The 13,405-nt window shown below is 38.8% G+C and overlaps 1 protein-coding gene across 1 annotated transcript in view; it reads right to left on the minus strand.

The window, feature by feature from the left end:
• The window catches only part of PDCL2 (phosducin like 2), a 27,651-nt gene extending 19,076 nt beyond the window's left edge, over positions 1-8,575 (minus strand). The window contains exons 1-2 of the mRNA XM_021707437.1: positions 8,450-8,575; positions 7,777-7,867 (exon numbers count right to left, since the gene is read on the minus strand). Coding sequence (XP_021563112.1) covers positions 7,777-7,867; positions 8,450-8,480 — 122 coding nt within the window. The 5' untranslated portion in view covers positions 8,481-8,575. The remainder of the gene's footprint in view (positions 1-7,776; positions 7,868-8,449) is intronic.
• Positions 8,576-13,405: the final 4,830 nt, after the last annotated feature.

Raw genomic sequence — 13,405 nt, forward strand, 5'->3', positions numbered from 1 at the left:
GGTGGCCGGGAGTGGCCAGTCTGGGCGACAGAGTGAGACTCCAACTCAAAAAAAAAAAAAAAAAAAAAAAGATAAGTTCTGTTACTCTAGCTTACTAATAGTTTTTTAAAAATGTCTTCTTGCTGCTTTATTTTTTACTTTAAATAAGGAATTTGCTTTAAATTGGCACTGTCAAGACAACTACAGAATTTTCATGAACAAGCAATAGTTTCAAAGGTTACAGGTTCAGATACAGAAATGAAAAAATGTTATAATTTGGTGACAACAAGATTTGTGATTTTGACATGGCATATGCAAGTAAAAACATTTCCATTCATGATATGCTCTTGAATCTCTGCAGCATAGATTGACTGGGTGATCAATATCATAGCTGCTTCCTCTGGAGAAACTATGCCCTGGGGGTGCCAAAGAAATGTATTTGCATTTTAAAAGATGTTGCCTGTAACCAGAGGTGTCCGGAAGCTTAGTTACCACTTTGAGCACCTCTTGTAATTGCAGAAGTCAAATGTGACTTGTATTCATCTTATTATTATAATTTTAATACAGTTTTTTTCCTTTCTTAAAATGTGTATACTTTTTTTTGGCACCCTCTACAATTGCCAGGAAGAGCATATTTACCCACTTTCCTTATAGCTGCATTGGGGCCATGAGACTAAATTGCAGCTAATGGAACACCAGTGAAAATGATATCCCCATTTCTATTACTTATCCCTAAAATATCCCATATGATCTTTCACAATGTCTCCCTGATCCACAAAGCCAGAGGCAAAGGATTCTGAAATGAGGTAGCCCCTATTGAAAAGAGCCCAGGTCTATAGTCATTGCCTGGAGGAGAGTTGCTCAGAAGAAGGGTATGCATCAAAAAGTTGTGTAACCATCGTAATTATCTAATTCAAAAACAATTTCATCATCCCAAAATAAATCTCAAATCTACTTGCAATTACTCCCTATTCCTTTGTTCCAGATCCTAGTAACCAGTAATCTGCTTTCTGTCTCTATGACTTTCTGTGACTGGTTTCTTTCCCTTAGTGCAGCAGTCCCCAACCTTTTTGCATCAGGGACCAGTTTCATAGAAGACAATTTTTCCATGGACTGGGGAGGGGGCTGAGGGTATGGCAGAAGCACATTACATTTATTTTGCACTTTATTTCTATTATTATTACATTGTAATATATCATAAATAATTATACAACTCACCATAATGCAGAACCAGTGGAGACCCTGAACTTGCTTTCCCTGCAACTAGAAGGTCCTATCTGGGGGTGACGAGAGACTGTGATACCTGAAGTGTGTTGCTTATGTCCAGTCTACTCCATAATCTCATTTTGATTGTGTCACTGCAGAAAACCCTACTTCACAAAGATAGGATGTTGGAAATGGAAGTAGGTTTTTCAGTGCTTTTGTGGCAATCTCAGGATATTCTGCCTTGACTTTAACCCAGAATTTATGGAGATTTGAAGTTGTCTCAAGCATACTTTTTTTTTTTGAATTGGAGTCTCACTCTGTCACCCAGACTGGAGTGCAGTGGCCGCTCCTGGCCACCGCAGCCTCGACCTTCTGGGCTCCGGCGATCCTTCCGCCTCAGCCTTCTGAGTAGCCGGAATTACAGGTGTGCGCTACCACGCCCAGCTAATTTTTGATTTATAGTAGAGATGAGGTCTCACCTGCCCAGGCAGGTCTCGAACCCGCGGGCTCAGGCAATCCACTCACCTCAGCCTCCCAAAGGCACGGGATTACAGGCTGAGCCACCGAGCCCGGCTTCAAGCATACTTTTAAGGCCATCATCATTTGCAATCTCAAGCAGTTGGTCCTCTTCTAGCACGGACAAAGTCAATTCACCTGGCTTATTCACCAATAAGTTGCAGATGCATTCCTTCCCAGTTTGGGGGTCTTTTGCGGTTGGGAAGTAATGCTCAAACTCTTTTGAAAGTTGCGATAGGTGATCGTGCAACAACTTGGAGACAGAAGGCCTTGGTTCAGTCTCTTCCAAAATCCTGGCTAATGCTTGAAACATGTCAAAAATCCCAATGTTCACTTGTTGCCCCATGATTCCAGTTTGGCTTTGAATGTAGCTACTTCATCTGCCAACTTGAACACAATTGTCATTCTCCCCTGAAATGACAGATTGAGTTTGTTGAGCAGTTTGAACATGTCACACAAATAAGCAATTTTGCGACCCATTCTGAAATGTGCTGCCAGTGGTGACTGTTTTTCTAAAAGAAATCTCTGGAGCTGCTCTCATAACTCAAAAACTCTGGCTAGTGATCTGCCTTTAGAAAGCCATCTCACTTCTGTATAGAAGACAAGATTTGTGTGCTCTGCGTCCATCTCCTCACAGAGCTGCGTGAACAGATGTGAGTTAAGGGCATGTACTTTAATGTGGCTGATAATTCTAATCACATCCTTCAAAACATTGTTAAGCTCAGGTGACATTTTTCTGCTAGCCAGCATTTCTCTTTGGATGACGCAGTGCATGGACTCACATCCAGAAGCTACTCCTTTGACCCAAGTAGTAAAATCAGAAAGCCATCCAGTCATGGCAGTTGCTCCATCAGTGCATATACTAACACAAAATGACCAATTCACTTTTCCAAATAAGTAACCATTAAATGACTTGAATAGTTCTACAGTTATGGTATTGATTGGCAACAAAAGTGCACGTAAAATATCCCCATGCACATCCTCCTGAAAAATACATCACATCAAAAAAAGCATTGCTGCCTTGTCAACATCAGTAGACTTGGGCTGGACACCATAACTCATTAATTCTAACAACTGTGCCGCAATATCCTCTGCTATTTCATCAATTCGTCTAGCTATGATCTTAGCCAAAAGAGGAATATGTGTCACCTTTTGAACTGCAGACTCTCCTAAAAGCTAACAGCAAATGTCCTTACCTGCAGGTGGGATCAATGCCTCTTTGCTTTGGTAATATGGTTAACCACTAAGAATGATGTTCTCAGTGCATATATTTCTGAAGAAGTGATAGCCTTCAATAATTGCTTTTGTTCTTCATGTTCACATTTTTTTTATTTTGAAAACCTCTAAAGCCTTGTCTTTTAATGCAGGGTGCTGGGTCTCCATGTGATGAAGCAGTTTTGAAAGTTTCATTCATAGCTTCACTGGATAGCCAATAGCCACATATTATACAAAGTGGGCTTGGAGAATGTGAATCAGCTGTTGCAATGAACCAATACTTTTTTTTTTTAACTTATTTTTTATTTTAAAATTGTGGGGTACAGTTAAGGGTTAGGTATACAAATATGCATAATTCAGGCACCCTTGTTATAAGGGGTATACCCCCGTCCCCAGAGAGAGAACCCATACTTTAAGTAGGACTCTTTGTATTTTCATTTAATTAAGGTTTTCGTTTTGTTGGCAGTCTTAAAGTCTTCTTCTGTCTCATCATTAGGTCTTTCCCCCTTTTCAAAGAAGCTCTCCATTGACATTTGTTTTTTACTTATTTTGGCTAGGGTTAGCTGTGGGCTTACTAAAAACTGTGACTGAGGCAAGTATGCAGTGCAGGAAAGAGGTGCAGGTGGAAGAGTGGTAAATAAAATAATGGGCAGGCCATGCATGGACTAAAATAAGTGTCAAATTCTGACATAAAGCCTGGCACCAGTTGCAGCTGTACAACTGAAGTACACCAGCTCACTTGCCACTCACTGAGAGGGTTTATTTTTATTTTTTATTTTTTTTGAGTCGGAGTCTCACTTGATAGGGTTTTGATATGAGTGGGCAAGCAATTGATTTATTATGGTCTCTGTGCAGGCAAACCTCACTGTTAATGTTAATCTGTATTTGCAGTCACGCCCCAGCACTAGCATCATTGCCTCAGCTCCACCTCAGATCATCAGACATTAGATTCTCACAAGGAGCACACAACCTAGATCCCTCATAAGTGCAGATTCCAATAGGGTTTGTGTTCCTATGAGAGTCTAATGCCACGGCTGATCTGACAGCAGATGGAGCTTAGGCAGTAATGTGAGTAATGGGGAGTGGCTGCAAATGCAGATGAAACTGCCCTCATTTGCCTTCCACTCACCACCTGCTGTGCAGCCTGGTTCCTAACAACTCACAGTCCAGTTCAGGTCTGTGAACTGAGGGTTGGGAATCCCTGCCTTAGTAGGTTGTTTTCAAAGTTCATCCATGTTGTAGAACATATTGGAACTTCATTTTTTATGTGGTTGGATAACATTTCATTGTATAAATATATCACTTTTGGCTATCCTCTCACCAGTTTGTGAACATTCAGATTGTTTAAGCTTTTGGACTATTGTGAATAATATTGCTATGAACATTCCTGTACCTGTTTTGTGCTTTCAATTCTCTTGGGTATATAGTAAAAGTGGAAGTGTAGAATCATATGGTAACTCTACACTTAACCCTTTGAGGATCCACAAGACTGTTTTTCAAAGTGGCTGCATCATTTTACATCCCCACAGACAATCGATAGGGTTCCAATTTCTTCACCTACTCACCAACACTTTTGTTATTGCCCATCTTTTTTTTTTTCTGAGTTGGATTCTCACTCCATCGCCCAGGCTGGAATGCAGTGGCATGCTCAAGGCCACCCCAGCATTGACCTGTTGGGTTCCGGATATCCTTCTGCCTCAGTCTTCCAAGTAGCCAGAACTATAGGTGTGTGCTACCACAACTGGCTAATTTAAAAAATTTATTGTAGAGATAAGATCTCACCAAGTTGCCTGGGCTGGTCTCAAACCCACGGGCTCAGGTAATTCACTCGCCTTGGCCTCCCAAAGTGCTGGGATTACAGGCTGAACCACTGAGTACGACACTCATCTTTTTTTTTCATAACCACCCAGTGGATGTGAAGTGGTCTCTCATTGTGGTAATTAATGCTAGAATTGAATTGAATTGTAGGATATCCAGTCAGTATCCTATCTCTGGTAATTAATGCTAGAATTGAACTGAATTGTAGGATATCCAGTTGGTGTTTGGAGACTCAGTTGGTGTGGAAGAACTCCCCTCTCTACCACATACACACATTTCTTGTGAGTAAAAACATACCAGATGAAATAAAAAGTACAGTAAAAATTAAAAAATACACCACACAGTTTCAAAAGCAGATTTGAGCAGGCAGAAGAAAGAATTGGCAAACCTGAAGACAGGATAACCACAATTATCAAATCCGAGGAACAGGAAAAAAAAAAAATAATGACCAACACACACACTGTGTGAATTATTCCAATGGGAGAAGAAAAAGTCAGAAAGACTATTTGAAGAAATAATGGCTGAAAACTACTCAAATTTGAAGAAATACATGCAACTAACAAATCCAAGATATACAACAAAATCTGCACATGATAAAATCAAAGACACTCACCTGGTAACACATCATAATTAAACTGTTGAAAGGCAAAAACAGAGAGGATCTTGAAAGCAGAAAGAGAAGCAAGTCATCACATACATGGGATCCTTAATAGAACTATCAGTCAATTTCTCAGTAGAAACTTTGGAAGTCAAAAGGCAGTGAGTTATTTAAAACACTGAGAGAAAACAATTGTCAACCAAGAATTTTATAGCTGGCAAAATTACATTTTAAGAATGAAGGAGAAGGCCAGGTGCAGTGGCTTACACCTATAATCTCAGAAATTTGGGAGGCCGAGGTGAGAGGATTGCCTGAGCCCATGGGTTCGAGACCAGCCTGGGCAACTTGGTGAGACCTCATCTCTGCAATAAATCAAAAATTAGACAGGCATGGTGGCATGTGCCTCTAGTTCCAGCTAATTGGAAGGCTGAGATGGAAGGATCACCTGAGCCCAGCAGGTCAAGGCTGCGGTGGCTGTGAGCATGCCACTGCACTCCAGCCTGGGTGACAGAGTGAGATTCCCACTCAAAAAAAAAAGTCATAGAAAAATGAATGAAGGAGAAATTAAGACTTCATAAATTAAGTTAAAAATAAAAAGCCAGTATATTACTAGACCTGCCCTACAAAAAAGGAATCATTCAGGTTGAAATGAAAGAACACTAGATAGTAACACTAGATAGTACTGAGAAAATTTTAGCAAATTAAGTTCAGCAATTTAAGAAAAGTATAATAAATCATGATCAAATGATATTGTTTCTAGGAATTTTAGGTTGTTTTAACATTGAAAAACTAGTGAGCTAGGGCTAGGTGTAGTGGCTAATGCCTGTAAACAATCCCAGTCCTCTGGGAAACCAAGGCAGAAGGATTGCTTCAGGCCAAGAGCTTGAGAGCAGCCTGGGAAACATAATGAGATCCTCTCTCTACAAACAAACAAACAAACAAAACAAACAAACAGTGAATTAGTGAGTTAGCACAGCAATACTCCAGGAACAATGAACACATCTAGTACTTAAACCTTGGTTTGTAATAGCATTCTCTAAGAAACCAGTGCTACTTAGAGAACTGCTTGATTACACAGTATGGATGGGAAAGTACAATGTGAATCTGAGGTATCTTTTGGTGTAAGAAGATAAGGAAGTATGAAAAAATAGGATGAGGGAGAGTCACATGGAAATAACTCTCAATGGAACAAAATAAAAACTTATACCATCAGATCATAAAGTAAATAATTAAGTAAATATGTACAAGTTCATAGGTACATAAATAACTGAATACATGAACAAATCTGGAAGAAGTAACAGCTTTTACTTCAGTAGATGGATTTTAATTTGAAAATATAGATGAGGCCGGACACGGTGGCTCATCCCTGTAATCCTAGCACTTTGGGAGGCAGAAGCGAGAGGATTGCCTGAGCCCATGGGTATACAGAAATGAGGAAAATAGAAAAACCACCATCAAAACAGTGTTAATTTCCTATGGGCAAGATCCACAGAAACAAAGTACTTGCATGATATCAAAGAATCATCCCCCAAATATTTAGTAATTATAAAGGAGGAAATAGTAAGTTTACAACAGTTTTGGCAAATGCTATCTTATACAAGTGACCAGGATTATCATCATCAGTAATACATGTTGACAACAAGTAACTCCTGGTATGTTGTATTTCTCAGTTCTGTAATGGTCTTTTTTTACAAAGTCTTTTCTGGTTTTAGTATCAGGATAATGCCAGCCTTGTAAAATAAATTAGGAAATGTATGAGCTTGTCCAAATTTCTAAAATAATTTAAGAATAGTAATTGGCTGGGTTCAGCAGCCCAGCCTGTAATCCCAGCACTTTGGGAGGCTGAGGCGAGTGGACTGCCTGAGCCCGTGGATTTAAGACCCACCTGGGCAACCTGGCGATACCTCGTCTCTACTATAAATAAAAAACTAGCCGGGTGTGGTAGTGTGCACTTGTAGTTCCGGCTACTCAGAAGGCTGAGGCGAAAGGCTCGCCAGAGCCCAGCAGATCGAGGCTGCGGTGGCCAGGAGCATGCCACTCCAGCCGGGGCAAGAGTGAGACACCAACTCAAAAAAAAAAAAAAAAAAAAAGAATAGTAATTGATTCTTCATTAAATGGTAGAAAACCTTGATAGACATCGGTAGAAGGAAAAACAACCATCTTTTTATTGGTCTTTTACTGCTATTTCCTAGTGGTAATAGCACTTGGGTAACTTGATAAGGTTCCACTGTACATGACTGGATAATTTCCTATTTAAGCAAAGGCAAAAAAAAAATTAAGAAAATATAATGTAATTCTATCCTATATAATGGGAGTTTTAAAATGTTACTTAAAAATTAGCTATGTTCTGTTTAAAACGTATTCCACAGGACAAAAAAAAGTCAGATTTATTCTCACAATACTTCTTCATTAAAAAAACTCATTACCCAAATGAATCACTCTACCTATATGTTTCAATGGCTCGCATATCTTCCTCATCAAATTCATCTTCAGCTTCTTTCAATTGTGCAAGAGTCATCTTTTCATATGGTTTAACTAAAACAACATAAATTGTAGATAATCAAATTGTTTAAAAACTACTTTTCCTTACAATCAATGTCTAGAAAAAACAATATCCTAGATAAATGGAATCAAAAGTATCTTTAAACAAACTTAAAGCAGCCAGTCACAAAAATAGCTTTACATATTATACAAAATATAAAAACAAGTTATCACTCCCTCAGAGTTCACAGAACTGACAGGTTACACTTAATAATAGATGTGAAAATCAGTTAGATTCCATAAATTTAATTTTCCCCAAATACCTGAAGATCTTGACAAATGATACATACCACATAGAACAATCCAAGTAAATGATAATCACAAGGTAGAGGAATATGGTGGGAGAAGAAAGCTCACTAGACTACATATCAGGATATTTCAGTTCTGTTACAACTAGCATGTAATTCTCAACATGTGAATTAGCCTTTTAGGTGTCAGTATCCTAAGCCTGAAAGTAATTAGGGTTTATATTAAATGATTTCTAGTGTCCTCTCTCCCTCTGTGCTCATGAAATACATGATTACTACCTTAACGGCATTATTTTCTTTATCCAGCCCACCAAATGTACAACTATACCCATTGCTTCTTTCTGTAAACGTAACACCATTTCTTCAATTTCATCTTTTGGCTCTTCTTTTGGAGGAAGAATGCCAAAATCTCTTAAAATATCATTCCATTCTGTATCTTCATTGGGATCCTACACAAAAAGAAAAAATATATTAACATAGTTGTACATTTGAATATGTATTTGGAAAATTGACTAACATGTAGCACTTCCAAGTATGCAATTATTCATGAACTTTACAGAAATGATTTGTTTTGAAGAATAAGGCAAAGTGGCCTACTTGTTCCTACTTCCCAGCACTAATGGGATTACATGCTACACTGAAAAGTTTTATTTAAAATCAACTTGAACACATATATCAAATATTTAGTAAGCTCTTAAGTCATGAAAAACTCACTGATGACTATAGTGTACAAAACCAATTCACAAAATGCACAAATACAGTTTTGTTTTTTTCTACATGAGCCTTCAAGACCTTCAGATGAACTTACTTCTATTTTCAGCTATATAGCTTCATGGGACTCTCACTCAAGAGCTCCATTTTAGAAGAGACTAAGAATCTTTCTATAGTTCAATTACTATTTAACCATCTTTTCCTTTCTAAGAAAGGTAGTCTTGTTTTCCTTGTTACTTAGTCATTGATGTTTTAATTGCAACTTTTCCAGAAACTATCTATCATATGTTAGCTATTGTCTTCCAAGTGTGCTGTCCATATTCTCTGCCATTTCCAGAGAAAGAAAGAATTTAATTATTGATGTGAGTAAATACTGTGGCAAAGTCTAGGATGGCTTTGAATAATCTCCCTGTCCTTGATGATGAATGATAACTGTGGTTTGCTTCTAATGAATAAATATGGCAAAGGAATGTCATTTTTGTGGCTACATTACATAAGAGTAAAATGTCCATCATGCCAGCAGACTCTCTTGCTTGCTGGCTTTAATGAAGCAAGCTGCCATACTGTGAAGTGTCCTATGGAGAGAATCATGTGCTAAGAAAAATGTAGCCAACAATAAGCTAGGAACTGAAGTCCTCAGTCAAATAACACAAAAAGAACTGAATTCTGCCAACTACCATGTAGGTAAATTTGGAAGTGGATCCTCCCTCTGTTGTACCTTCAAATGAGACCCCAGCTGTAGTTTGACACCTTGATTATAATTATCTGTCAGTCCAAAAGACTTCTGAAAATAATCTGTCTTTTCATTGTGTGGCTGCATTTAAGACTATAGTTTTCTGTTGTTTTGCAATGAAGCATTGAAGTGTGTATTTGTTTTCATTTACCCTATATGGGTTCACTGGGCTTTTTAAAGTTGTAGAATGGTATCTTTCAACACTTGTAGAATATTCTCTAACAGAAATTCTCTCTTTAAATATTCCTTGACCTCTTTCTCTCTTATCTAATACTTTTGAGATGCCAAGTAAACATGTGCAAGATTCTTTTACTCTCTTCTCTTTGGTATTTTTCCTATTTTTATTCCTCTGATCCAAGAAGTCCATACACTTATATGTTTTATTTCATTTGTTGTAATTTTTCATTCTCAGAAGTTTTACTTGGCCCTTTATTAAAAGATTTTTTTTCTTTGAGACGGAGAGGGTCTTACTTTGTTGCACAGGCTAGAGTGCAGTGGCATGATCACGGATCACACTTCCCTAGCGAGTAGTGATGGTGAGCATCCTTTTACGTGCTTACTGACTTTTCGTCTAATCTTCTTTCAAGAAATATGTATCCAGGTTTTTCTTAGTCCATTTTGTGCTGCTACAACAAAGTCCCTGAGAGTAGGTAATTTATAAAGAACAGAAATTATTTCTTACACTCCTGGAGTCTGGGAAGTTCAATTACAAGGCTCCCTCAGATTCATTTTCTGGTGAGGGTCTGCTCTCTGCTTCCAAGATGGTGCCTTGAACCATTGTGGTTCTTCCAGAGGGAAGGAATACTGTGTCCTCATATGAGAGCAGGCAGAAAAGCAAAAAGGGGACAAATTCTCTTCATCAAGCCCTTTTATAGTCCATTCACAGGGGAGGAGCCCTCTACTTCCAAACACTATCATACTGGAAACAACTAAATTTTGGAGCAGGCACAAACCACAGCAAAGTCCTTTGCCTGTTTTTAAATTGGGTTGTCTTTTTGTTGCTGAGTTTTAGGATCTTTATATAGTCTAGATATCATTCCCATAACAAATACATTATTTGCAAATATTTTCTCCATTCTGTGGATTGTCTTGTTACTTTTATTATTATTATTATTGCTATTATTATTATTTCTGAGTAGGAGTCTCACTCTGTTTTCCAGGCTGGAGTGCAGTGGTATGCTCATGGCCACCACAGCCTTGACCTGCTGGGCCAGGTGATCCTTCTACCTCAGTCTTCCAAGTAGCTGGAATTACAGGTACATGCCACCATAGCAGGCTAAGTTTTTGATTTATTGTAGAGATGAAGTCCCACCAAATTACCCAGGCTGGTCTAGAACCTGTGGGCTCAGGCAATCCTCTCACCTCAGCCTCCCAAAGTGCTGGGATTATAGACGTGAGTCACTGCATCTAGCCGTTTTTTGTTGTTGTTGTTGTTTAATTGTAGAGACGAGGTCTTGCCAAGTTGTCCAGGCTGGTCTCAAACCCCTGGTCTGAGGCAATCCTCTCACCATGGTCTCCTAAAGTGCTGTGATTACAGGCTTGAGCCACCATGCCCAGCTCTTTTTACTCTATTAATAGTGTCCTCTGCTGCACAAGTTTTACATTTGGTAAAGTCTAGCTTATCTTTTAATTGTTGTTGCTATTGCCTGTACTTTTGGTGTCATATCCAAGAAATCAATGCCAAATCCAATTTTCTTGAATTTTTTCCCTTTTATTTTAAGAGCTTTCTAGCATTAGCTATAGGTCTTTGACCCATTTTGAGTTAATTTTTGTATATAGTTTAAGGACCCAAATTCATACTTTTGCAGCTTTTCCAGTACTATTTGTTGAAAAAGTTAGCCTTTTCCCAAGAAATGGTCTTGGCACCGTTTTTTTGTCTTGTTTTTGAATCGGAGTTTCATTCTGTTGCCTAGGCTGGAGTATAATGGCACACTCATGGCCACTGCAGCCTCGACCTACTGGGCTCAGGTGATCCTTCCGCCTCAGTCTTCCAAGTAGCTGGAACCTCAGACATGTGCCACCATGCCTGTCTAATTTTTTTGATTAATTATAGAGATGAGGTCTCACCATGTTGCTCAGGCTGGTCTCGAACCCCTGAGCTCAGGCAATCTTCTCGCCTTGGCCTCCCAAAGTGCTGGGATTGAGCCACCGTGCCGGTGGGCATTGTTGTTAAAAATCATTTGAAAACATGTGTTTGTGTGTTTGTTTCAAGGTTCTCTATTCTATTTCATTGGTGTATATATGTGTCTTTGTGTCTTCATCCAAACAAGTTTTTAAATTTATTTATTTATTTATTTTTTGAGAGTTTGGGCTGGTCTCAAACTCACTGGTTCAGGCAATCCACTTGCCTCGGCCTCCCAAAGTGCTGGGATTACAGGCTGAGCCACAGAGCCCAGTCTGTTTTTTAATTTTTTTTTTTTTAGTTGGAGTCTCACTCTGTCACCCAGGCTAGAGTGCAGTGGCATGCTGACCATCACTACGGCTTCCACCTGCTGGGCTCAGGCAATCCTTCCACCTCAGCCTTCTGAGTAGCTGGAACTACAGGCGTGCATCACTACACCCAACTAAGTTTTTGATTTACTGTAGAGGTGAGGTCTCACCAAGTTGCCCAGGGGATTGCTCAGGCAATCCTCTCACTCAGGCCTCCCAAAGTGCTAGGATTACAGGTGTGAGCAACCACACCTGACCTTAATTTTTTATTTTAAAGATGTGGGGTACAATTCAGGGTTAGGTATACAAATGTTCATTATGCAGGTTGCCTTGTTGATGAGGTGTGGCCCCTCTCCCCTGGCAGTTTCCCACTACTACCAATCCCCTTCTTATAGTATTATAATTGTTCAAGGTCCACTTATGAGTGAGAACATGTGGTACTCAGTTCTTTGTTTCTGTGACAGATCATTCAGTATTATAGGCTTTTAAGTCCAAGTTGCTGCGAAGTTCATAATTTTTTTTTTTTTTTTTTTGAGTTGGAGTATCACTCTGTTGCCCAGGCTGGAGTGCAGTGACACACTCCCAGCCACTGTAGCCTCAACCTGTTGGGATCAGGTAATCCTTCCGCCTCAGTCTTCCAACTAGCTGGAACTCGCCACTATGACCAGTAATTTTTTGATTTCTTGTAGAGATGACATCTCGCCAAGTTGCCCAGGCTGGTCTTGAACATGTGAGCTCAAGCAATCCTCTCACCTCAGCCTCCCAATGTACTGGGATTATAGGAATCAGCCACCAACCATGCTCAGCAATTTTGCCCTTCTTTATGGCTGTGTAATATTTCATCACATATATATGTATATGTACCACATTTAAAAAATCCAGTCCTCTTTCGATGGGCAGCACAGTTAGTTCCATGTTTTTGCTATTGTGAATAATACTGCAATAAAAACCACAATTTTGATTACTGGAGTTTTGTTGTAGGTTTTGAAATCGGGAAGTGAGTGTCCTCCAACTTTATTTTTTCTTTTGAAATATTGTTTTTGCTATTTGGGGTCTCTCAGATTTCATATGAACTTTGTGACAGGTTTTTCTATTTCTGCAACAAACGTTGTTGGCATTTTGACAGGGAATGAATCTGTAGATTGACTTGGGTAATATTGTCAAGTTCTTGACAATATTAAATCTTCCAGACTAGGAACATGGAATGTCTTTTTACATATTTTACATATATTTTTTTTACATATTTTAAAATTTACATATTTTAAAATTTTTTTCAGCAATGTTTTATAGTATTAAAATCTTTTGCCTTCCTGGTTACATTCATTTCTTAGTATTTTATTTTCTTTGATGTTATTTTAAATGGAATTGTTTTCTTAGTCTCCTTTCAGATTGTTCATTGTTACTGCATAG

The sequence above is a fragment of the Carlito syrichta genome, unplaced genomic scaffold (assembly GCF_000164805.1).
Source record: "Carlito syrichta isolate Samal-C Ts95f unplaced genomic scaffold, Tarsius_syrichta-2.0.1 Scaffold117951, whole genome shotgun sequence".
Lineage (NCBI taxonomy): Eukaryota > Metazoa > Chordata > Mammalia > Primates > Tarsiidae > Carlito > Carlito syrichta.